Below are 27671 nucleotides of genomic sequence, written 5' to 3'. Positions count from 1 at the left end.
CCGCAATCGATCGTTCTTTCTCGCTACCTTCGCCAAGGAGCGTGCCGTTTCTCCGACCGACATCACGAACGATTGTCGGCTTCTCGGATTCATTAGTATAAGGACAAGACAAACTAAACGTTTCGCTACGTTTCTGCACAGCGTTGATAACGAAAGGGGTCGTCTTTCTCTCTCTTTCTCTTGCTCTCCTTCTCTCTTTCTCGTGTCGGAATAGAACCGAGACGAGCCACGAACCCATTGAAGAATATCGTCCGGCCAGCCATGTCGTGGGTAACGTTTTCCTCCTCCGTTTGCGCTTAACGTAGAATACAGAATTAGCCTAGTAGAGACCGCAGCCGCGCAGATTATTGGCGATAATGACGTCTGTGACTGCGTCGAACACAAATTGAATGTTGTTCGTGTCGGTGGCACAGGTCGTGTGGCAGTAAATCTCCTTCGTGGTCGACTTGTTCTTCGCTTCGAACTGTGCCTGGATGTATGCAGCCGCTTCGCTGTACGCCTGCGCACCTACGGCGAGCATTCAATGCCTCGTTAGCTAACATGATTGTAAGATAAACTAGAACAATAGAGAGCACGTATTTTGATATATAATTTACCAGCGTATTCGGGAAAACAGATTGTGAGAGGAGACTTGCGGATTTTTTCCTCAAAGAGATCCTTCTTGTTCAGGAAGAGGATAATCGAGGTGTCAGTAAACCACTTGTTGTTGCAGATCGAGTCGAACAGCTTTAAGCTCTCTTGCATCCGGTTCTGTAAAATATCAAAAGGACTATGTAACATTCTCGTTCGTTTACATGAGATATTTGTGCAATTTCCCTTGATATTCTCATCTCTTTTCTCTTCCGCAAAATACTTCGATGCGGAAGGACTAATCAAGTCAAGAGAGACACGTTTATGTAATAATCACATTAGTACAAATAGCGCGAATGATTCAAGCCCGTGATATATGAAACTCGCTCTCCCTAAACATGATATTGTATTTAAAGCGATCCTTATTAATGGCGGACGTGATACGTGATACACTTGCTCCCCGCGCATAATCAGTATAAGCTACGATGGACCGGTGATGCAGGGTACGAGATGTACACCGTAATGGCAATTAACATTGGTAGGACGACGACACGCGTGTGTCACTATCGCACGCGAGTACAGAGTTCAACGGAACCTTCCCACATGCAGCGACCTCGGCAATTGATCCCTTGATTCCTCGGAGCTTCAGTTACGTGTCGCATTCCTAATTTGGACGTGATATTCTTCTGACGGATCGCCGTACGTTCAACTCTGTATGTACATACATCAACCGTGTCCAATGCTGATTGTCTCGGAGAGAGAGAGATTCTCAATGTAGCCTCATGAATGCGCGCATTTACAGTCGCAATAAGAAGAAGAACTGTCTTTATCACATCTCGTAGATTGAAAACACGTTGTAGCTTTTTCGCTTCGTTTATGTGTTTATTTAAAAACGTGATGTATTGACTGTGATAAAAACACCGAGAGATTCGACGTTCCTTAACTTTTCTCAATGGAATGCTGATTTTATTGTATTTTAATGCAACACATAGAAATAACATTATAATGATCTTTTCATATAAAACATAAAATATTAAAACATGTAGTGAGAAGGCTCGTTAAGTTTTTCAAACTAATAATAAAGAGAGAAAGGGTTTACGAGCAAAGAAATTCGTTAAAACATTTAATTTTATTCTAATATATTGCGAAGAATATTACGTTATATTTTTGGCGTTTCATAAAATATTATTTTTTTCTTTATGACACATATTGCTTAAAATTATTTAAAAAATTTAAATTATAATAGAAATTCACGATTGAGTTTAGATCGAACGTGTTAATAAACGTTCAGTCGAATATTCAAGTAAATGATAAAAAGAAAATTTATAAAACATTATGAATATGTCAAAAAAGATAAATTAGCGAGGTATTTACCGTCGTTTCGTCCTCGTGCAAGACTTGATCGTATTCGGACATTGCCACGCAGAAGATAATTGCAGTTACATCCTCGAAGCAATGTATCCATTTCTTACGCTCACTCCTCTGACCACCCACATCAAATAATCTAAAAAAAAAGAACAAAGATAAAATTAATTTTATTGTCATTTTAGTCTCTTAATTACTATTCCATCAAGATATTATTAGAAAATAATCACGTTAAACAAAATATTGATATCGCGTCTGCAATTGTGACAAGCTCTTATGCATGTCTTATAATTAGTTCTCAATCAGTACTTGATATCGTTCAGAGACCAGTATGGTGGATTTAACGAAGGTATAATTATCTCAACACGCGCATGTTCAACCGCTAATCACACTAATTTTCGATCCTCCCCGACAAACGGAAAGAAGCATCGGCACATACGACTCATCGTTCGGCTTCGTTTCAAGTAAATGCTGGAATTATCACGCTAATGACTCACGCGTCGACTATTCATAACGGAACCGCCTCGCATCTCCAGAACACCGCGCTCGCTCGCGAGATTATACAAGCAAATTGACACCACAAATGAAGCAGGAACGATTGATATCATTATCATGCGCAAAACGATCCTACTTAAAAGCTCTAACTCAAATGTAAATTTATTACAATGTAGATTATCATCCTATTTTAATTTAATTCATTCTTGCTTAATTTAAAATAATCGGAACAAAATCTCGACATACTTGAAGTTGAGATTTTTGAATGAAAAGTGGACTTCCACGATTCCCGTCGTTTTCACTCGAGTCCTAAGGATATCCTGTTCCGTTGGCTGGTAATCCCTCGTTCCTAATCGGTCCAAATCATCCAGGAAGCTGCAAAGAACGATAGATTTATTTAAAAAAAAAAAAGAAAACGTTACAGAATCGCAAGATACAAATAATACATTACATATTTCGATATTCAAAATATTTCGACAAATTGTTATAAATTAATTATCTCATGTAATTTGTTCTCGCATTAAATCTTTTATTTTGTTCGCTATTTCCTAAAGCAATGAAATAATTTTTCTCTTCAATTAATTCCGATTTATTTATTTTTATTACAAATATGATTTTTTTCCGTATACATGAGCGTTTTCATCTTTGGCCTTTATTCTTCGTGAAGTATATTGTGCGGTCAATAACTTTTTGAACGATCACTATCGATTAATTGGCAATAAATTAGCATCTGTTTATAGCCTACAATAAATCCAGATTCGATTTCGAGCGGCGAGAGCGTTCGAGGTGGGAGAGCTAGGGCGCGGCTCGCAACAAGTAGCTGGAAGCGAGTGGATATAATAAATAGTGTTACTGTAATCGGGTCTTCGTAAACTGCCGTGCGAACTGGCCACGAGGAAACGCTTCCGCCAGTGCAAGCACTTCGGAAGTTTCTCGCCGATTGTTCACAAAACTGGCACTATTAATTCAATGCCGTATAAGTATCGCGGAAAGAACAGTTTCGCTGAAGTATATAAAAATTTAGTTGGGACGGATCTGAAAATAATTTTGCTGCATCATCCAATGAATTATGCAGAACATCTAAATGCCGATGACAATGCTGCAAAAAGTTTAGATTTTTTAGTAATCAGTTTCAGCGTTCTGCATATTAATTCGATGATCGATTCAAAATTATTTTCAAATCTGTAGTTAACTAAATTTTTAGACACTTGGACAAAACCAACTTCTTTCCCCACAACAACCAAATCCGATTACTTTTTTTTTTTAGAATATTGTTTCGGTATATTAGAAGTTACAGGGTACTTGCCAAAATTAATAACAATGTTCAAATAAATGATGACCAAAATTCTATTAAATATTTGAATTCAGCTTCATTGTAAATTTAATTGTTAAATAAATTAGTTGCATTAAAGACTTAGTTAACATTTCTCGATGCTGAGACGGTACGGGTGTTAAATATTGAATAATAACTTAAATATAATAATAAATATTCGCTTATTATAACAGGTGCTAAAAATGATAATTATTTTTCAAAGCAAATTATTTTTCATTGTATGATAATGATCATATCAAAATAGTTCCTCATTCTGACTGTTAGAATCGCCGCATATCTATGCATTTTCCAAGAAGCAAAAGGAGAAATAACAGGTTAGGAAAAATCACGCAGCGCCATCTTTTTAGACCTTTGATTATGGCATTTAGGGGTTGCAACTCTGCAAGATGAGAGTTGCAAGATTCCTCTAGTAATGAAAGCTTTAGTAAAAAAGAAAGGAACGAGATCAGAGAGAAGAGTAATCAGAAGCTGATTATGACAAGGTTTATGACAGATGAATTTCTGACAAGAGAGGAAAAAGAAAAAAAACGCAAACAATAACAAGATAATGTAATAGAATAGAAGATGAAACGAAAGGATCCAGAATATCAAGGAGTGAGCGAGAGAGAAAGAGAGAGAGAGAGAGAGAGAGAGCGCAAGAATGGAAGCAAAGATCGAAGCACAGAGAAATCAGGCCGCCATGAAGGATTCGACTATTCAAGACACGCTAAAGCCGAGACGAGCGAGTGAATCCTGGTAACACCTCCCTAGGGAAAGGAGCTTAGGTTTTTCCAACAACAGAGAAAAAGAAAACGCGAAGAGAGAAAGATGCGAGTAAACTGGGTAGAAAATAGGAGAGAAGGTGTAGTTTCGCCGGAACCCGATCGGCCATCTTGTTCGCGCGCCACGTGACACGGGCGTGGCGTGACGTCATCTGCGATCAATAATGACAAGGTGCGCACGAGGGAGAGGAAGAGAATCCCCGAAGAAGGCGGTAAAGAGAAAAGAAGAGAAAAGGAGAGAGAAAGGCGCGCATTTCTCGTAACATTTCGACTATCGCACTTATCCCCCCGTCGTATCATCATCTGCCTCCATCCCTCCCTATCTTCGGACAAACCTGTCGCATCTCCCCCGGCACTTACCCCTCGGGAAATTCGCGTTATCCTCTTCCGGCCTGCGCGCGAAACGAAGTTCCCGCTAAGATTCTATATATACATATGTATGTATATATGTGTATGTATGATATATATGGTATGTGTATATATATACATATATATATCGCATTCCAAAGAATTATTCAAGAAAATCCCTCCCCTCGAAATGTCCATTTTTTCAGATTTCAGAAGACTACACGTTAGATGAGTCTTTTATCAACTGAACTATGATTGAGTTCTCCCCAAGTCAAAATATCAAATATCGAAATTATCTTAGGTCGTAAATATAATTTGGGAATGTTATAAGCAAATTGAAAACGGAAAAATTTTCTTGTCGGAAATTCAGAAATTTCAATTCACACACAAGGATTCATTATGCAATTTTGCATCAATGTATCTATATAAAATTTCAACATGCGATATTCACTGCATGCCGAGATAAAATTTCTTTTTCGCTCATTTTTTTTTTCAATTTTTCAATAAAAGGTTTCCAAGATTAATAGCACATCGTAGTACTGTGTTATTTTAAAATGCCAAACGGTGTACTAATCTATTTGTAAATTTAGTCTTTAATACCAACACGATCATTTGTATATACAAATATCGTGTTAAGTACAATTTTTTGCTCTGTCATAAATATGTATATTTTTGAACGAGTCGAATGCAAATAATTAATATAATTATTGAAAAGTAAACTCACATTTTGCATATTTCACGACTTTAAATGCGAATATCTTGCGCTATTATCAAAAAAGCATCGACTTTCGTTATACATAATTATCAAGGGCGATAAGGGTTTCCTCGGTGAATGATATTAAATGATGGAAAGGGGGAAATAAGAAAAAGAGAGAAAGAGCGCACTTGCGTGTGCAATGAGTGTACTGTATGCAATATCGTGCAACCCGGTGCGAAACCGCAGTGCGGTTTATTAAAGCTAGGAACGGCGCCAGAAAACGGCGTGGCGTTGAGAAAAAAAAAGACCGTCGCCCGTCGTATTGCGTGCAGACGATAGAACACGTATGCCCCAATCGAGTTCTGTCGCTAATAGTCAGCGACAGGACCTCGCAACAGTGGATACACAACGACGACATGGCATACATACCACCCTGATTACGCGCGATTAAATCTTTCGCGGCCAACTTGTTTATACAACGCGTTGATTTCTCTTCGTGTTTCATTGTCAGTAAGGGGATCTCTCTCGGGGGAAAAAAAAAATGCGAAACTTGTACGAAATTATTTTGCTTGGATTGTGAAAATGAGTTAGATTATAGCGGGTAAAAGTCTCGAATAAATTCAACGTAGAAACTGTTACCTTGTCTCTTTGATCTTATGAGTGCATTGATTCTCAACATCACGTAGTACTGTTTTCGTGAAAGTAAAAAGTGGAGTAATCAAGAGGTTGTCACAAATTCCTCGTTCTAAAATTCCCTTGACTTTTCTCTGATTTCTAGACGAAGTTTCATGATTTTCCGTGACTCTCGATCTTACTTTCAACTTTTTCTGTATTTTCGTCTTAATTTGGAAAACGTTAAATATTTTATTGAGAGAGATCAAAATTCAATATAGAAGTTATGATTAATGTTGCTGACATTACTTGCATTTTTAATTGTTAAATTTTGGTAGTACTTTAAAAATTGTATAGGTTTAATATACGTCTATAAAATATCTTTAAATCAAAAATTTTAATTTTTTAAAAAATTTTGCGAATTTCCCTGATTTTTCTATAATTTTCCTGATCCTTTCAATTTCCCTGACAATTCCCTGACTTCCAATTTTGTGACTATTTTTGAATTAATCCTCGAAAATAATTGCTCGCGGAGAATGTTGGAAAAACAAACTCATTCTTTTTTTAATCGCGTTATTTGCGATGGATTTATCAAGTGTCGTGATTCGACTTTATCGAGGAGAATAGATCCGCAATCATCAAATCTATACACGCGCTCAAAAGCATCCCGTAATAAAAAAAAAACATGTGCTTAGCGAAGATAACTGATGAAAATATTGGAAAACGGCACTACACCGAGATGTACAAGCGCTACTACAAAATCAATATCCAACGAAGGGGGCAGCGCGGAAATATGCCTGCGAAACGCATCGAGAAGGAGAGGAGAGACGACAAGTCTCACGTTCAGGATGAGGTTTGCTCCTGCTACCCTCCGCGTTCGCACGCCCTTTCGAGTACACGAATTCTCAAGAATAACGCATCTTCTACTATATGGTGAGTCGTTACTTAAGCTTTAAGCCTTAAGCCGTACCAAATTGACCAATCACAATCGGATATGAGAAGACTAATCGATTATATTTGTCAATTTCTTATGGCTTAAGACTTTGAAAGTACGACTTGTTGTATAGAACCCAAATCCTAAATTATTATATTTTCCTCGTGATGTGTAATCATATTCCGCGACGATCGGTCGCATTAAGATAAGATTCTTGTTGATAAAAAATTATTTATATTGTCCGAAATAATTTTTTCGCGCGCGCTTAAATAATACAATTTAAACCGAATTTATAAACATTCCCTTTATACATAATTTATAAGTTATTTCTAACTGATAATTTTGCAGCAGAATTAAACAGATTATATTTTGGGATTATTAATTGTTTTGTACATGTAAAAAAATGTTGGATTTAATTTCTTCAAAAAATGATCGCTACTTACTATTTTGCGGAGTCGTTCAACTGATACTCATTGCTCCTACCAAAGCACTCCTGCACTCCATTATCGTACCACAGCCTCTTCATAGCCGCCAGCAATTCTTCGCTAAAGGGCTCCGTGTCTTCCATTCTTTGTATTACGTCGAATACCATTTTTGCGTCCGTCTGAAAGCACGAAAAATATATAAATTCTTATACTCGAAAATATCTTTATCGTACCAATATGTCCTCGTCAATATCTGGTTACATTTTATACTCATAATTTGTGTTATTTTAATAATTAATACGTTAAACAGGGCGAATAAGAGTCAAATTACAATTAAAAATCTAAATCTGATAATTTATTCTAATATTATATATTGCGAAGAATATCACGTAATTTTTGGCGTTTCGTCCCGGCTTCCACTACTGAACTCATCAGTAAGGCATTGTAGTGAAACGCCAAAAATTACGTGATATTCTTCGCAATATATAATATTAGAATAAATTATCAGATTTAGATTTTTAATTGTAATTTGACTCTTATTCGCCCTGTTTAACGTATTAATTATTATTATATAAAAGAGTCCTTGAAATCTTCAATTTTATTTGTGTTATTTTAACACTAAGAAATAGTGAATATTAATTCAAAACACAAAATATTTAAATAACACAATGTTAAATTAATTAAATTAATCCCATTATATTAAATAAACGTTCGAATATGCTAAAAATTCAGCACAACATTTTAACGAAGATTGAAATGAACTATTGTATTTTCGACACAAATACAAAATGTTCTTTACTGTGCATGTATTAGGCAGAATTTTATTTCCGGCATAAAATCAATATGATTTACATAATGAATGTTATGTGACTATATTTTAAATGTAACAAACAATTGTAATGAAAAATTTTCACAATTTGTCTACTATATATTTGCCTAAGATATTTTATAATCTTTTAATTCGCGCGCGCACGCGCACACACACACATGCAAAGAATTATAAGAGTTGTAGTAGTAACAAGGAGAAATGGTCAATAATTATTCGTACGATCTTGGGGGCACGCATCCGGCTAGTCAGATCGTCTTACACGATCGTGCTTTAGACGGCTAATCAACCAGGCAACACGTTATGATTCGCCGTTGAATGCTTCATTCATTAGATAACGTCGGCATGTAGTAAACCACATTCTGGATGTCATGTCATGCTTCACAAGTTAAAATGGTCGATACACAACATTTAAATAACATACGAGATGTATGCAACTGATATGCGTGTTACTGAACCGTTTTCATAATTTTGCGTTTGACATTTCATTGAAATTAAATGAGCGATTCGAGCATGGATATATCTCGAGTATGGATGAGCAGTATAAAAACATCGTTAATAAATTACATCGGAAATAAAAAATTAATTACTGATAATTTCTGCGCATGCAATGTGATCTTTTTCCTAAACTACCTGTCGATAAAAATTTGTTAAGATAAGAAAATTGAAGTATCTCTTTTACTATAAATAAATCTCATAACACATTGACGTGATCGAGCTGAAAGTATAAAACAAAGTTAAACATTTAAATTTTAAATTCAATGAAACACAGACGTGTGCGCTTAAACGTAACGGGAATTTACCTTGAAGTTATTGGGTACTTTCCAACAAAAGACATAAATGACACAGTGTAAGGCTCTGGTATTACATTTGTCGTACGACAAATTTTTCAAGCCTGTTGATTGACTGTAGAATAAAAGGATTTTCTGTAGGATAAAGATATTTTCTGTCCTTCAGCCAATAAAACGCTTGAAAAATTTATCGTACGATGTAATATTACAAGGTTGCCATAAAACTGAAAATGAAGAAAACCAGGAAAATGTCAGGGAAACTGAAAAAGGTCAGAGAATTTTGTAAAATTTTCTGGACGATAAAAATTCTTGATTTTAAAGAAGTTTAATATCACCATCAACATCAATATGATTTTAACTATGGATTCGAAATACATACCATGTTAGTGTTAATATTAACACCAACACAGTGAGATTAATAGACAGTCATGAGTATTAAATTCATATCGATATTTTTAAGAGTGTACTAACTTAACAATTAAATGCAAGTAGTGTAAGCAACCTAATTTACATTTCTATGTTAAATTGATCTTGAACAAAACATTTAACGATTTTGAAATCGTTATCAAGACAATACTACAAAAATGTCAACATATTACTGAAAGCATTAGGGAAAATCATGAAATTTCTTTGTGGATCAGAGAAAAATTATGGAATTTTAGGAATTTATTTCAACCTATATTTATAACTTAACAGCGAAGCATTTCATCTTTATCTAATATTAGCAAACTACAAGAATGTAATGATTCACTGTGTTACATTGTGTCATCTATGTCGCTTGCTGGAGGGCTATTTTAAAGTAACTCTAAGATGTGCGTGGTGCATCGCGCGTATTATATTTCAAATTTATAGTTGTACGGAATCTCTGCCCGACAACAAACTTCTATACTTTCTCAAGTATTCGAATAGACACAAATGCACATTACCTCTCGCTCGTTAGTTGAAAAGTGGATGTTTAGATTAGGCATCGCTCTGAGAATAGCGATTAGAGATTGTATCGTGTTACTGTATACGACGGGTCTGTACTGCTTGAAGTCTTCCGGCGTGAAGCCACTCTCGTGGATAATTCTGAAAGCAGAATCGCACTCGCGTTAGCACGTCCGCAAGGCGAGACACGCACGCAGGATGTCTCTCCTCTTCGTAAATATTAGGATAGGGATGGTTAGTTCAAGACAACGTTTACTTATAAAATAAGGAAAAAAGGGGGGAGAGATCATCACACTCTCTGAAGACTGAAGCAATTTTCTGGAAAAAAACGGAATATGTGTCGGGGGAGTGTAATATCGATACTTGAACTTATTCGATACTATTCGAATGAATGGACATCCCCCCTTGATTTAAGTACCTTCGGCTCACTCGCAAAGGAGTTTGCAATCGCACTGTAATATACGCGTATCACGTGCGCAACGGCTCGAATTAATATATGCCACGTAGTGCACCCTGTGTAAACGCATATATGAATTGCAATGCGCGCTACATGTACTCCGTGACTTACATGAGTGCCCATACATATCGTAACAATGTTCGGAGTCAACACAGGTGAATTATAGAGTCGACGCCGCTATGTATACAAGTGAAAACACGGTGTAGCATTACATGGAATAGATCTGTGTCCGTACCAGCGGTTAAGTATACTCTTCTATATATAATCAGAGTCGCGAAAAAATATTCTACATTTATTTACATAATCATATAATTTGTTACTTTTATAATTTCAAAAAAAAAATGTAAATTCGAATGCAGATGATTTACACTTAAGAGAAGCCGAAGGACTTTTAAAAATTTCATTTGCTCGAACAATGTTATTCCAGCACTAATTAACTCTCTTTTGTCGTATATGTACGTCATGTACAAACATTTGAGAATTTTAATAATTTCTTTATCAAATATGTACGTGACACATCCTCGGTTTTTCCTTCTAATAAATGTAAAAAAAAAAAAATGAGAGCGAGAAATTCGGACTCTTTAATTAACGTATATTAATTATAATTCGTGCAGCAATATTTTCTAATGTAATTCCCACCGTCGAAGTGACTGTCGCGCAAACGTTGCAACATTTAACGATGTATTAATCTCAACAAAGAATATTGCATTGTCCATTACGTTAATAAATGATACAGAAACAGTGTTCGCTGTTTCGAGAGTAACGGTATTAACGAGACGGCATGGAGAATACTATATGTAATACGCACGCACACACCGCTAGATTTATGACTGCTCGCACGCGAGAAGAAAAACTGGCCGCATAAAAGTGTGCGTGAAATCACGCTTCGCTCGTATTTTAGTCTGGGGCACCGACTGTTCCTTGCATTATGCGCATCCATAAATTATGCAACTGGTGTACGGGAGATGCGGTTGCATGAAAAGAAGCTTGTTTTAAGAACATAACACGAATCTATAATTTTCCAGATATTCAGCGTTCAACCATCTATAGTTTGAAGTGACTGTAACATCTGTCTTTTTTTATCCCCCTTTTTACCAATGTAATATAGATAATATATGTTACATCAGGATTTTTTATACAGATGTAATCTTGGAATCTCGTGGTCCATGAAAGATTTCTGGCATTTTTAACCTATATATATATATATTCTGTTTAATACATTTTATCGGCTTTTAAAAAAATTTAATCAAAAATAAAAATATTGAGAATCGAGGAAAAAGTATCAACTCCTCGATACTATCTAGATACGAGGAGCGTCCCTATTCACGACTGACAGCTTCCCTTCCATTGGGAGAGCATGCACAGCGGTAACTTTGTTCGTGGGACCCCTTGAACAGGGCCCATTCATGGCGCAGGTCACAGGAAGAGAGAGACACCCCACAGAGGGAATATGCTAATCTAGACGTAAGAGGGAGAGAGAGAGAGAGAGAAAGAGAAGGAGGGAGAATACGGTGCCAACATCTCGGACAAGCGCGCGTATCACGGAACAGCTGCTGCCCTCGGATACGCGCGAGCGTATCGTAACATTGCGAGTATCGATCTCGCCGAGGCGAGGCAACAGTTTGCCTCGAAATAATGCCGATGTACGGACGCGAAAAGATTAATCTATTATTCGCACACGCGAGAGATGGACACGCGCTATTATTCGACGTTCTGCTTACTTTCGAAGCGCAGCGGTGATAATTCAGGAAATTGCGCCCTCCCCCTCTCCTCTCTCTCTCTCTCTCTCTTTGCGCAAAATAAAATTTATTTAATGAAAAAAATGTCCTTTTGATAATGCATACAATACTAATAGGTATAATAAATAAATGCACACTCTTTCAATTATGTATTATTATGCGAATTTGTTAATAATTTTGCGCGATATTCTCTCTATTTTTGCACAATTTCTATGTAAGTATATATTTTTCAATGAAATCAAAATAATTATAATTTTGATTGGATTAAGAAGACTTGTATTATCGCTAAGATTTAGCCAAGCAGAATTGCGAGCGAAAAATACTTTTATTATAACGAAACATCTCAAACAATTTAATTCCTAAGTGAATAGGCATGCGTTATGATTCAAGTCATTTAACTTTTAGTAAGCAAACTGAAACGTAATTAGAGATCTGACTCATTTCCGACCAGTTATTAAGTTATATCATTTGAATTTAAACTGCATTGTTTTCGGACGGCTAAACCTCTCGTAAAACAAAATCGATTGAATGGAAATTCGACCGCTAAAAATATTAAAACTAAAGACAATCGGAATGAAATTACTATTAACAATAATAACAAATAAAAATAAAATAAGAATATATTATTTTATTATGTTTTTATACATGGTAAATTTAAAAAATAAGTATATATAATTAACGTAAAAATAAAAAAAACGTAAAAAGGCACTCTGATAATATATAAAGGATATTATATAATTTAGATTTGAAAAACAGAGAAGCTCGCGAAAAATAGAAATTAAGAATTAAGGCAATTAAAACTATGAACTGTAAAATGCAAAAATCTGGCGGTCTATTCAGGGATCAGGAAAGGAACGTGGGAAAGTATTTCTCTCGTAATCAGTCTGCAGCTGACTGATGAGTGTCCGCAAATTAGCATTTCCGTGACGTCGCGAAACATCAAAGAGCGTTGCAGACATCGCATTGTACCATTGTATCCATAACCCGTTCTTGTCGCATTCTTCGTGCCGTCTCATTTTCCAGTGGAAGAACCATTAAATTCCCGGGTAACGAGTCCAAAATTCATTTAATTACGCACATACATGCACGAGCCGGATGAATCATTCTCATGACTGCATGAACTATAATATATCCGAATAATATTCTCTCGTAAACTCTCCACGACTCCGTTTCTCGCAATCGTTTGAATGATTTTATTCAATCAAACCAAAAATTTCAAGATTGACAAATGTAAATAGGAAACTGTTGCATATATACGGAAAAAAAGATTTGTTCAAGCCACTAAAAACTTCTTCACTGATTCAGCAAATCTAGAGTGATATACAGTCATTTTTCAACACTAAATTAGCCAAGTTATATAGCTAAATAAAATTAGGGACTGTAAATAATCATATTTGTAATAACTTTGTCAATACAGTACAAATAACGTTTTACGAAAATCAATCCAATATATATAAATCAAAATTATAACAAAACGTGCTACCTAAAATAACGCACTTTCGCTACTATATAATGAAGAAAACCTGTTACATTAACAATTTTTATTGTAGTCAAGAATGAGCTGAATTAGTATGCTAAGTTGCTTACAGACACAATTTCTTTATTAAACTATTAAATCTTCTTAGTTATAAATATTGAAGCAATATTATAGATACCGCGTAGCAAATTATAGATTTGCTGAATCACCTATAATCTATTTTTTTTACCCACATAGTTAAATCGGTTTTAATTTAATTGGTACAGTCGGGAATGGTCGATGTGTGTTAGGAATAAACAATACGTATGGATATAATCTCGTTTTAATAATAGAATCCCCCTCCTCCAAATGATAATTAGCGCATGTAGCACGAAGCGCTAAGACGATTATACTTACTTCATTTGTTTCACGATCGTACTCTTGCCGGACTCGCCCGCTCCTGAAAAACAAAAAAGGAACATTAATAACTGAGAGTGATCAAGTCTCTCACGATTGCATATCGCCGAATTACGTTGCAAAATGAACTTTGCGCGTTGAACAAAGGAAAGATAAGCCTCTTACTCTCCGTTTAATTCTAGCGAAATTTACTCGGGAATTTACTTTGAGACTCATGATTTCAAGACTTATGATGACATTTCGTATCAAACATTGAAAAATTGTGGCGTATAATCTCTGTTTAAATTATCATCAAAGAAAGTTCAGTTAAAAATTCGTTAAAGAATATGTATTAAAATTTGCAATCATATACATTACTTCGTTAGTTGTATTTCTATATCATATTAGAATGAAAATTTATATGTTACGTTACATAGTATATATACTATGGATTTTCATAGCATAGTATTAGCAGTATATATCGGAATATGCGACTATTTTGTTCATTGAGTTGTACAAAAAAAAAAAAGGTAAAGACGTTTCTCGTAAACATTAAATTGTAATTTTCTATCAATAATTTTATGAAAGAAATGATCTCACGTGTGGACATCACCAAAATCGGATTGACGAACGCATTAGGACAGAGTCACGAGTTATCGCAAAATATGCCGCTCTATATAACCGGATACGTCGACGGAACTCGCTTTTCCTGCTTACCGCAAGCCTCCGCTCTCCCACTTTTAAAAGCACTCCCAGTCCGTAAGCAGCCATCTATAATAGCTACTCAACGGCTAGAGCCGTTTAGCATCAACTGAATACATGTAAGATCTCGAGTAAATGCGCCCTATAAACGACGACCGAGAAGAAAGGAGTTCATCTCGAGACACCGACGACGATCTTCATCGCGTTCTCACCGAGGTAAAACATTGACTGGATAACCAAACGAGAGTTGGAAATTTGTCTAAAACTCACCGAAATCGTGTTCACCATTGCGACTCTTCTAGCTTCTGAGTTCTATTTTACTCCGATAAAGTAGTCGCTGTTAGTATCCAGTAAAATAGTAGGCTGTGCCTCGATAAAACAAGATAAAATAAAATCCAAAAGCACTCTATTTTAGATAAACCGTACTTAGAGAGCTCCGTGCGATAACTCTTGTAGTATTAAATTCTATATGTTAACTTTCATAATTCCATACGAAAAGAACGATTTTGTTGATGTATCTAAAAATTTAGCTAGATGCAGATCTGAAAATAATTTTGATGGATTAATCAGAATAGTTACGTAGGAATTTTAAACATGATAAATTAACAATGCTACAAAACATTTCTAGCAATCAGTTTCCACATAATTATTTTGATGGCTCAATAAAATTATCTTTAGATCTGTCTATTCAAGGTAATTTTTTTAGATATCTCAATAAAACCGTTCTTTTTGTAAGAAAGGTAATATAGAATTTAATACAAAGAGTTATCGAGGAGGAGTTCTCTAAGTATATCCGAGGTTTATCTAAAAGAGAGTGCTTGCATTTTGTTTCATCCTATTTTATTTTGCTTCAGCAAAACCGTCTTTTCCGCGCAGTCTGATTCATCTCCTGTACTATACTGCACCGTGCACTTTCGGGTACGCTTATTATTCATACAACGGTTTGTTATATCGTTTTGGTATGATTTAGAGGCAGATCGCGTTTACTATGGCGCCTCGGTAAAATTTGGCACCTGTCAGCCAACCTGTTTACTACACGTTGAAACTTTGCTGAAACCCAGAAACTGTAAACGATCGGTTTATCTTTCAAATCCGGTCCAGAAATGCACGTCAGTACGCATTACTTCCTGCAGCTGCGTTCTCATTCACCTGTTCTATTCAAGAAAATATGGCTCATTGTGAGAGCGACTTTATATGCATCACAAACACGATAAATGTAGAACGGAGATAATTTAGATAAATTTGAGTGCCCACGGAGCGCTGCAGGAGACAAGAAACTGTTTGCACTTCATTGACGCTATATCAGTTTAGTATGGAATCAACCATGTATAGGAATATTCATGAAACGTTAATACAAGAGAAAATTAATACCTGCTTTTGTAGATTAAACATAAGTAATATTATAAAATGAAAGAAGGTTTTATGAATTCGCATGAATACATGAATTAGTTATAAAATAGCCATAGCTGTATTTATTAAAAGGCAGAGATGTTTTATTCATATTTAATACAAATTTTATGTATAAAATATCGCGGAGAAAAGTTTCATTCAACACAATTTCCATACGTTGAAAATCGATTGGATATTATTATTTTAATTCATCAGTGGCTAATTATTACTAAAAGCAACTTAATATATATTTCATTGAAGTTGCAAATTCATATTAAAAATGTATCTGATTTTTCAACAGAATCTACAAAAATATTTCTATTAATAAATTTTTTATTTAAATATTTAGAAATGAAAAATGATTTTGTTCTTTTTTGAGAGACTTTACTCTTTTCAATGGTAAGTTACAGCAAATCCTACGTAATTCTACATGCATTTGCATTGTAATTCTGAATCGAAAAATGAAATATTAATTGTAATTAAATATTGAATGCAACATTTAGCAAACGGAAAAACACTTCACCGTTGGTTGTTATAAATTATAGGCTCCAATAAATTGTATTTTATTACGTTGCCCTTCTAACATTTTGGCCGCGGTTTCACGCGCAAACATTCCGTGCCCTTTGCCATTTTACATCAGTATATATGCAATCGATATGCAATCAATGCTGATTTTATATACTATGCTTAATGTTTACAAAATCTTTCATGAAATTTCCGAAACAAACCGTCTATGTGAAATGAAATTCTCTCACATAAATCTTTAAATATATTCGATATACATTTTGTGTATAAAATACTTAGAAAATGTGGAATGATAACATTTTTTATGTATACATTTTTCAATTTTTCTGTAAATTGTCATAATTAATTGCTGCGTTGAAATCTTAGAATCAATTTAAGTACATCGAAATAAGAAATCATTTAGATAAAAATTTCCTTGCTCTAAGTCGAATCTGAGTATAAAGTTTGAAAAATAGGTTGAAGAAATAATAACACAAAAATGAAAAATTTTTAAAAAGATCCTGTCTTCTTCACAAAACTACAAAAGCCTAACATTTTCTCTTTTTACACGTATTTTTAACGTTCTCTGTCTACCGACACTCAGCGACAAAGAAGGCGTCTCAATCGCTGACATTTTATGCCATAGAGCCGCCCTGCGTCGCCTTGAAATACGCAACGTGCGTTTGTATTTCGCAGTCGAGGCACCATTAATCGGATGAAAATACTCGCAGCCAATTTGCGCATGTACATACGCACGCACGTTCGCCGGCGAATGACGTCACTGGTTACACCAACAAACAGGACCCATATTTCGCTAGAAAACGTATCTCCCACGGTGCTCGCACGTCGCGTATTTCAAGCTAACGATAGGATGTGATTTTTAGGATGCATAGTATGTCCTCTGAAGCCTAACATCGTTAAAAATAAGGCGCCTTCAACGAATTAAATTTTGATAATTATAAACGAGAAAATTTTATTTATAAATTATTTAAATGTTTATTTATAAAAATAAAAACAATTTTACATTGTGAGAGAGAAAAAGGTCTGGCTAAAAATCGACGAATCATAGAAGATTCTGATTACATTAATCAGATTCTGGTTGTCTCATAACTAGAATTTAGTAGATTTATAACGAGAAAATTCTGATTCATCCATTTCCAACACTAGACTTTTAATTAATTTAATCAGACAGTTTTGTCAATGTACTTTCGCAGAATATTAATACAATTCATAATTATCAAAGTATTAAATGTTGAATATTAAACCTTACACATGATTGCGTCTAAGGGATTGATAGCTGAGGGCATTGCGATGTACAGATTTGGGGCATTACTGGGCATTACTTGGAGAAGAGACTTGTGTGTATAATAAGCGTATAAGATTATGTACTACTATGGATATTATAGAGCATTACTAGGGCATTAATGGTCATTATAGTAGGTATGACCAGAGGGTATTAATGGGCATTACTCGAGTATTAGTAGGCATTAATGTACACAATTTTGGTCAATGGTTCATCCCTTGATCGAACTATTTTCTTGTTCTGTATACTTTTCTTTAAAAAACTATACGTGTATATTAATTAATTTATGTAAATTATTATAACATTTATATACAATTATTTTAACACAACCTTACAAATACTTTCTAAAGATATTAAAGTATGTGTAAGAATCACTTAATTTTTGTGTACATTAGTGTGATGAAAATTAACTCGGGACATGAATGACCCATCGTGTGTAAAGGACCGGAAAATCATTGTGTTAAAAGGACGCAGCGTGAGGCATATCCAAAAAAGTAAAATCAATATTGACAATCTTACCACAAAAAAACACCAGGTATATTTCTTTACGAAACGGAAAGAGAGAAAAGGTGAGAAGATAAATTGAAAACGTGCGAAGCAATTAGTACGCGGACAGATAAACGGAGACAATACGCCGGTGCATTTTATGCCACCTCCGCACTGATTTTGCCTCTAATTATAGCGCGAGGCCGACGAAGGATTTTTCATTAAGACTTCGAATCACAGAGGTATTACTAGCGTAGTAATATCTACAAAAGATGGTAATTAAATGCTAACATGGCGTTCGTCTCATTAATATCGATACAAAAATAACACGATAAAATATGAAATTTTTCGATACGTAAAGCAGCGTTTTCAATGGGATTTTAAAGTAGAAAACTGCTTTAAGCCTTAAGCCATAAAAAATTGACCGATCACAGTCGATTCTCCTCACATTCGACATTGTCAAAATTATTTACGGCTTAAGATTCAAAGATAAAGTTTTATACCTTAAAATCGCCTAAAAATTGTAGACGAGACCTAATGATACATCCGTAAACAGAGTGCGGTCATGAATGAATCTGAGACTCAGGTCTTGTAACTATGTGTATATATTTGCCTGTATTGTACCTACGTAATCATTGTACGTTACGTAATGCTTCCCCGCAGGAATTCGCCAAGCATAATTCACCGTGAAAATTCATCGTTAATAATTCAAGATCTGATCTCAATCTTAATTCAATCTTAGGACGTCAACGAACAATATATTCCACTGACATCTTAATCTTGAAACGCCTGTACTATAAGAACTCCCGTATTTATTTATGAGAATTGCCAAAAAATTGGAAATCAGAGAAAAGTAAAAAAATTTTGCAAAATTTTTTGAGAATTAAAATTCTTGGCTTTAAAAAATTGTACGTATATGATATTTATACAGTTTTGGATTACCACTTTAACGATAAGGAATGCAAATAGTATCAACAACATTAATAGTAATTTACATTGCTATGTTAAATTGATCTCTCAACAAAATATTTAACTTTTTAAATTAGGGGGACGAAAATACAAATAATTTTTTAAATATTATTGAAAGTCAGAGAAAAATTTTGGAATTTTAGGATCAAGAATTTATGACAACTCTATGATATGATATTCTGGAGGAACAAAAACTCATTATAAATATAATAACTCCCATATATCTATGTCAACAGTAATAGCGTACATTTTCTCTGAAATTATGTCCGAAACGTTTTTGCCACCTAAAAAAAAATTCATTAGGCGTTCTGCTTCTGATGGAATATACCAGAATAAATATGTCCCTGATGTGAGAGAAGTGACTCGAGTGAACGAATATAAAATGCCGTTGAAAACCGCACGTTCCCAAATTATCCTCGTGTCGTCCGTATGGCCCTAGCTTTAAAAAAAAAGTCTGGCGATAGACTTTCCCTATAGACTGAAAATTTCATGGCTCTCATGTTCCACAGCTCAAGGGACGCTGACACGTGGCAACAGTATGTGTCCTAACAAATATCAGGTCTCCCGACAGCCCCTGTTGGAGCAGGTTCTCGACAGATATCCCAAACGCGGAGACCGGACGAAAAAAATAGAAAGAGAGAAAAAAAACGCTATCTGATTTATTTTTCCAGCTCTGTCTCCAGTAATCTCGACGCCGTCTATTTCGGTGGAAATATTTTTGGCGCGCGAGATCCACGTTACATACCATTTATCTGTCCCTGTCATTTCGGTTTTTAAAAATTAAAAAGTTCCTTCCCGACTCGGACTTGGCGATTACAAAGCAAATGAGATTGCGCTATCGCGCGTCATCTCGATCGGATCCCAAAGCGTTGACGTCACCGATGAAACGCCGACGTCAGATGATATCTGATGTCGATGCTGGCAATTATGCGCCTCGAAGCGTTCCGGCGTGGACTGAAAGAACTGACGTTGGATCAGTTGGATGAGCGATCGGGCATTACCCTTCCGTAATAAGGAGGAACACGCTTGTTGCGCCATTCTTCCGGTTTTACGTCGCGTTTAATTTCCTGCATGCCGGTCGATTTAAAAAGCCAGCGCTCTATTCGCTCGAACGCGCGCGCGGACATCGAAACGAATCGCCTTTGATCTTTTAAACCGGGATAAACTTAGAAAAAAAAGTCTCGAAATATTATTACACGAGTCTGAAGAATTGATACATTTCCTCTGATTTGACTGCACGGAAAAAAGACAGGGGTTTTATCACAAAACTGGAAATCAAGAAAATCTGGAAATCGTTAGGAAAATTGAAAACAATCAAAGGAAAAGTTAGGGAATTTACATACATTTTCTGGAAAATTAAAATTCTTAGCTTGAATTCTAATTATACATATATTAAACTTACGCAGTTTTGGAATACTTATATCAACTTAACAATTAAGGCAAGCAGTGTCGGCAACATTAATAGTAATTTACATTGCTACGTTAAATTGCATCATCCTCAACAAAATATTTGATGGTTTCCAAATTAGGACGAAAATATTAAAAAATTTGAGACATTATTGAGAGCATCAGGGTATATGAATAGTTACGAAATTTTAGAATGAGAAATTTATGACAACAGTTTTGCATATCTAAAAATCAAAACAATTAAATAACTAAATAATTAAATTTAATAAAATGCTTAAGAATCACTTTGAGCATCCTATATAATCATCTACAATTTTGATGGTTCGAATAAAATTATTTTCAGATCTGTGTGTGTTGTATCTATATAAATGTTTAGATACTTTAACAAAACCGTTCTTTCCGCGTGAACGAAACGTTTTGCTCTTTTCGAGAAAACATAGCGAATCAATTTCCGGCGTTACGTCAAAGATAGTATAATCGCAGAATTGCGATGATTCTTGCACGCGACGAAGAACTTTGACATAATTGGCTTGTGATTTGGCACGCATTTAGAAAGTTAGATAGATCAATAAAGACTCCGGAAAAGAGAGAGAGAGAGAGAGAGAGAGAGAGAGAAAGAGCATATAATGGCGCAACTCCTCACCAATCATAGATCCATAGCTCATGAAATATCTAACGCGAGAGAGAAACGGTAGATATAATACTTCGCACTATGTCGTCGATATAATCACGGTCGCCAAGTTGCGTGCATTATTTCCGACGGATAATTTCCCGATAATATCTATGCAATTTGACGAAGTCTATCCTTCTCCTCCTGTCTCACAACTCTCATAGCTTCATCACGCAATTCTTTTCGAGTACTGCATATCTAATCATATTTTGTTAATTTTTTATAATGTTAATTCCATCTGATTTAACAGCGGATTTCGAACGAACAATATGAATTAAGATACATAAGATTTCAATATAAATTACAACAGACATGGTCGATATTATAGTTGCGTGGAAAAGAACGATTTTGCTAAAGTATATAAAAGTTTAAGTAGAACAAATTGGAAAATAATTTTGTCAGATCATTAAAATAATTATATTAAAAACTCGAACACGATGAGCAATACTGCAGAAAATTTTAACAGTCTAGCAATCAATTTGAGTGTCATATATACGTAATTATGTTCATCCAACCAAAAATTTATTTTCATCTATATTCAGCTAATTTTTTTAATACTTCAGCAAAATTGTTCTTCCCGTGTATTATCATATTTCTTTCACTAATTGTAGTGTCTCAGTGCAACTTGCAACCCTGAAGTGTTTTACATCCCTTCTACCTTTTGTAGTTATTGTTCTAATACTGGTATTCACTACATTCATGTTGATTATACAAGTCAGATCCAAATCAAATAGGTAGCTACTTGTTTATCTCTTCTGCTTGACCCGTTTTCGCGTAATATACAATAGCGTTATATTCGCAGTAATTTTAACTTAAATGATAGAAAACTCTATAAAATTTAAGTGATTAAAGCTACACGAGAGAGAACACTTAATAAAATATTTAAAAATCTATAATAATTCAACTAGCATATATTTATTTAATCCTGAGAAGTACAAATGGGAATCTATATATTCAATTTTCAAAAGAAATTTTTAGACTTAAATTAACAGTATCTATTTTTATATAAGTTTTGGATCATCTAATTTTATTTCGATTTGACATTGAATCATTCCTAAATAAAATGATGAGCAAGAATTTGAGATGTTAGCTGTGAGATGTTAGATGCTTATTTTTTTCAAATTATCCAAGCTCGAAAATAGCACAGGTCTACACCTACGATTTCTTGTTATAAAATTTTAACGAGCATACATATCGTGTTTATTCTCGCCAGACTTCAAGATGAATAAAGACTATAGGGATTAAGGATGTTCCCCGATCTCCAAAAGATCGATTCTCCCAAACGATATTATTTTAAACCAATCTATAAAGAATCGCTTCTTTTTTTTTCTTTTAACAAAGAGGGATATTTCGAAGCACTTTTTTAGAAAAACAAAATCGATTTTCAATGAACCCAATCCGGAAATCGCACATTCCTAATAAAAAGTAAGAACATACCAAGCAGCAAGAGCTTAATATCCTTGGCCGCCTGGATACCATCCTCCTTGAGATCCTTCTCGATCCGCTTGCTACGAGCAAGAGCGGCTCGTTCTTCCGCGGACATGGCACAGCCCATCTTGCTACACGTTGCCTTTACAAATGCCACCCTCACGCTCTTCCTCTCTCACCAGCAGCTGCTAAACAGCGCGGCCAGATAACGGCCCCGTCGCCACGAAGAGGGTGAAACGACCTCCGGGCGGAACTTCTTCTCCTCCACCACCACCACCTCTCTGCCTCCTTAATTCCGTTCTCTTCGTCGCACTTGGCACTTCCCGCGGCTGCGGCCGTCGCCGTCGTCACCACAGCAGCCGATACCACCACCGCCACCACAACCACCGTAAACACCTTCGCCACCGATACCACTAACACCACTATCGTCACTGGCACTACCTCCTTCACCGGTTTCACCGTCTCCTCCGCCGCCGCCTCCTCTTCCTCCTCCGCCACCACCACCGCCGTCCTCCTCCTCGTCCTCGTCTTCGTCGTCTTCGTCTTCGTAGTCACCTTCGATGGCAACCTTACTAGCAGCAACCGGCACCGAGTGGTCCCCTAACTACCTGGGCGACCGCAGCCACCCGTACGTGATTCTAACGACCGCCACACTTGCGTCGATTTAGCCGCACGATTCAGTAGCGCCTGCAAGCAGAAAGGAAGTAATCAGATAAATCACGTAATCCTGTCTAAGAATCGAAATGTTACAAAACTTGTGTCGATAGCTCAACAAATGTCGCTTTTTGTTTTGTTTTGAAAATCGTAGATCCTTGATAGGTTTATGTTCGCAATGTAAACAAAGCTCTTTGCATATATTCGTACAAAATAATTAAGTTATTACTTAGTTTATAATACAATACTTCTTAAATTACAAAACTATAGGAATAAATAAATATCGAAAGCTTCTTTATTGCTTTACAGTAATAACAAATTAATTATTAAATATTTTGTTCAAAATGACGGCCTCCAGCTCGGAGACAAGCATTACATCTATTGATGACAAAACGAGGCATAATTACATTGATTTAAAGTTTACCCTGCAAAAGCATTCAATGGTCTAAATATTATTTCGTACGAATGAAAGGAGCTTTGTTTACATTGCGAACATAAGCCTATCAACGACTTTCAAAACAAAGCAAAAAGCGACATTTCGACATTTTAATATTCCTACAGTTTAGTAACTTAATAAAGTCAATATCTCTTAAACGAAGCGTTTGCGAGAATTCTTCCAGAGAAAATTTTTCTTTATTTTGAGGTCCTAAATACGTATTTCAAATTTGGCCATTTAACCCGGGAACACCCTGTATAGTAACATATGTGTTATAGGTACAGTCAACGGTGCTACAAATGATTTGAAGCGTTTTTAATTGGTCAATTTGTAAAATTCTTTCTTTCGATTGGTCCATTAAACGCTTCGAAACATTTGTAACGAGACTTTGACCGCAATCATTCATTTTAAGCTCCTACAAAAAATCGTAATTTTTAAAAGTGAGAATCCGTGTATTATTACTGAAAATCAATAAATATTCGCTGATGATTACATCAGTTTTAAGTATAACTAAAGTCACTGTGATTCACCTTTAGAGAATATATATATATGTAGAAAAATATTATTAAGCACCGAAAGTCAGTATTGGTTTTCCTTTAGTTATTCATATAGTCTAGATTAACTTATTATTGGAAAAATAACAATTAATTTCACATTGAATGTTGTTACATGCAAATTTTATCGAACGATTAAAGTAATGCAAACGAATAATCAATTACAAAACCTAGTCTTGAAGTTAGATCACCGGTATCGATATTGTTTGGCCAATCGGGAGAGATACGAAGAAGAAGAGACGAACAATACTCGTTCTCGTTTTTCTAGCGACAAGTGTACCTACGATCGCAACCTGGCAGATCGCCCGTGTTTGATATGCTGAAAGGTTCTCAACCAATCGTCGCTGATAACGTCGTTTGTTCATCGTATCTCGTTATTATTCTTCGGCGCGAGCCGGGTAATAATTTGATTAGGCTGCCGTATCGTAACCGCTCGATGTGATTTAAGATCTTGTCACTGAGCGTGAATCTGATCTAATGTCATTAGCCAGAGTGAACAAAAGATTGAATTTAGCAATAATAAACAGAAAATGAATAAATAAAAATTGATGAAATTTAATACATAAATTTTCGATCGTCTACGCTTTTATATTGTTAAACAAAACATCTTTCAGCTCAAAATGATACAGGAACTAAAAATATACCATAGTTGACAAATTCCGGAAAAAAAATGCTATTCCATGTGTAATTTTATTCAGCTTGTACAATAAATAATTAATGAAATACTCCTTGTTTGATTAGACATGATAGTAGAATAGGTTTATGTTTATAGCCTACTTTAACGCAACTCACAGAAGAATGTTGTTGCGCGGAAACGACAAATTATAATGAAATAGAAATCAAATTATGCCTTAACCAGCTATTTAAGAAAACTCAATCCAAGTTTCCTTTCATAGTTACTAAGAACAAACCTAACTTTACCGAAGTGAAAAGATAGCAATACTAAATTAGATTCTCGATTTAATTATAATTAGATTCTTGCAGCGATCGCTTGGCAATTTAATTTAAAAACTGATTTCTCTTGCTTTAATTTTTAATAAAGACGACTTAAATTTTCAGACACCAAACCGTCTTCGAATCTGAAAACCTTAAAAATAAAACGTCAATAGGTACTAATAATAATAAATTGGAATCATAAGTTTCTTTTGGCGTGACAAAATATCTTTTTTACTTCAACGCGCGAATATTTCGATAAAATAATGTCGGAGACATTAAACAGCCGATGACGGTAATTGTACAAAGTATAAAAAAAGTTCAAATTGCTATAAAACTGCAACACTGCACAGTAACGTTTGAAAAACGATGCAATTTAATGTCCATCTCTACCAGTGTAAATTAACTAACTTTAATCTCTTTAACGTATCCTTTATCTTCTTCTTCTATCTGGAAAAAGAATCTGGCTGAATTAATTAGAATTCTGGTTAAAAATGTACAAATCAGAATTTTCTCATTAAATTTATTATAATTCCAGTTGAAATAATCAGAATTCTAATTAAGTATAATCAGACCTTTCTGGTTCGTCCATTTTCAACCCGAAATGTTTCTCAGGGAGTTCTAAGAGTCAGAAAACAATTAGCCCAAGACTAAAATTAATTTTCATTGATAGAAATAAGCCTAAAGAAATTATTTCCTCGCCGTCACAATCTGGGTGTTTAAGTTCACTAAGATCGATATCTACTTTCCTCTTGGGATCGAACGTATATACCGGTTTATCTTAAAAGTATCATACCGCACCACAATTTTAATAGCAATGTTGTTAGCTTTTCTCCGGGTCCAGAGCGCTCGGTGTGTACGTCACCGTACAAAATCGAAGCTCATCGAAATCGTTCCGATAGCTGAATTTTTAATTAGCGGAAAACTCAGTCGCGAACTGGGAATGTCCATGGTTTATTCGTTTGTCGGATTGCACGTACATCTTCGCAAGCACGGCATTACGTGGAAACACACCGGCGTGTACGATCAATAAAATGCAACGACCTGATATAATGGAAGCGATACGCGTCGCGCTTCATAAAATACCATCGTCGGCAGAGTCAGGCTAAAATACATTAAGGATACGTAATGCGCGAAAAAAGGCGGGCGAAAGTTGGCCGAATTGTAGTCCCTCCGATTTATCGAGGAATTTCATCTCCAGTGTCTTTCTCCCTCTTCTATATATAAAAAAATATTTACTGTACGCAAATAATAATTACTTGTTACGAACAAAAGTTCGTGTATCCACAAATCTATCATAATTTATCACATTATTCACAAAGTGTATTTTGAATTCTACTAAGTTTGATAGACATCAATCAAGATCATTACATTAAAACAAATTCGATTTGCTATTATATAAAATTGCTTCTCTTCGAACAATTTTATAATATTCTTCGAAAGAAAATAAGTTCTTGTTTTGAATACACAATGAGTTCTGAAATATGTAATAAGTACATTTTAATATTATTATCAAAAAATATTTTCTGTTGAAATTTTACTTAAAAGCAAGAAAATAAATTGAGTGATCACTTTTCTTAGCAATAGAATGATATTTCTGTGTACACACCCCTCTTGTCTTTACATAATTAATGTGAAAGGATGATACGCGAGATGAGTTCACTTTAACCAAAGCCCAGACCTTATTTGTCGCGAATAAATTTTGTTTTGTCCGAAACATTTTAATCTTTATTTAATCTGAAAGATTATTTAATTCAAGAGAAGTAATTATGCAGTAATTATACAGAATATTTCTTTCTATAACGTAGATTCTTTGTCGCTCGTATGACTTCTTTCGCGCCAAGTAGCGCGCAGTAATTTTAATGCGACAGGAGAGAAAGGATTCGAATCCTCAAGCAACTGCATAAGTCGCTCTTAATGCGCGCAGCACACTTGAATATCTGAACATCTTTCGCATTTTTTTTCATATAATTTCAGAAAATAATTAGCAGCCATGTGTGTCTAAATTGAAAATGCTATATATACTGTATTGAATCTTTTAATAATTAATCTATATATTATAATTAATATATAATAATAATTAATATATATATATATATATATA

At 35.0% G+C, this 27671-nt stretch overlaps 1 protein-coding gene across 2 annotated transcripts; it reads right to left on the bottom strand.

Annotated features, from left to right (window-relative positions):
* Positions 1 to 271: 271 nt before the first annotated feature.
* Galphao (G protein alpha o subunit) lies at positions 272 to 23256 on the bottom strand. 2 transcript variants are annotated; one of them, XM_018542996.1, is made up of 8 exons: positions 23000 to 23256; positions 14154 to 14196; positions 10084 to 10225; positions 7559 to 7719; positions 2677 to 2805; positions 1945 to 2074; positions 597 to 750; positions 272 to 507 (listed from the first exon to the last, which is right to left on the bottom strand). In XM_018542996.1, exons 1-8 carry the CDS (start codon positions 23115 to 23117, stop codon positions 320 to 322), a joined length of 1065 nt encoding a protein of 354 aa, XP_018398498.1. In that variant the 5' UTR covers positions 23118 to 23256; the 3' UTR covers positions 272 to 319. The 2 variants fall into 2 exon arrangements, with proteins under 2 accessions (XP_018398498.1, XP_018398499.1); XM_018542997.1 differs by having other exon boundaries at positions 7631 to 7719.
* Positions 23257 to 27671: the final 4415 nt, after the last annotated feature.

The sequence above is a fragment of the Cyphomyrmex costatus genome, unplaced genomic scaffold (assembly GCF_001594065.2).
Source record: "Cyphomyrmex costatus isolate MS0001 unplaced genomic scaffold, Ccosl1.0 scaffold36, whole genome shotgun sequence".
Lineage (NCBI taxonomy): Eukaryota > Metazoa > Arthropoda > Insecta > Hymenoptera > Formicidae > Cyphomyrmex > Cyphomyrmex costatus.
This window is presented reverse-complemented; position numbering and strand designations above follow the sequence as displayed.

Coding starts and splice junctions, on each gene's coding strand:
- Galphao (XM_018542996.1), bottom strand. CDS start 23,117: ATGGGCTGTGCCATGTCCGCGGAAGAACGAGCCGCTCTTGCTCGTAGC. Junction 10,226..14,153: donor ACGATCGTGAAACAAATGAA/GTAAGTATAATC, acceptor TTCTGCTTTCAG/AATTATCCACGAGAGTGGCT. Junction 2,806..7,558: donor TTGAACGACTCCGCAAAATA/GTAAGTAGCGAT, acceptor CGTTCTTTGCAG/CTTCCTGGATGATTTGGACC.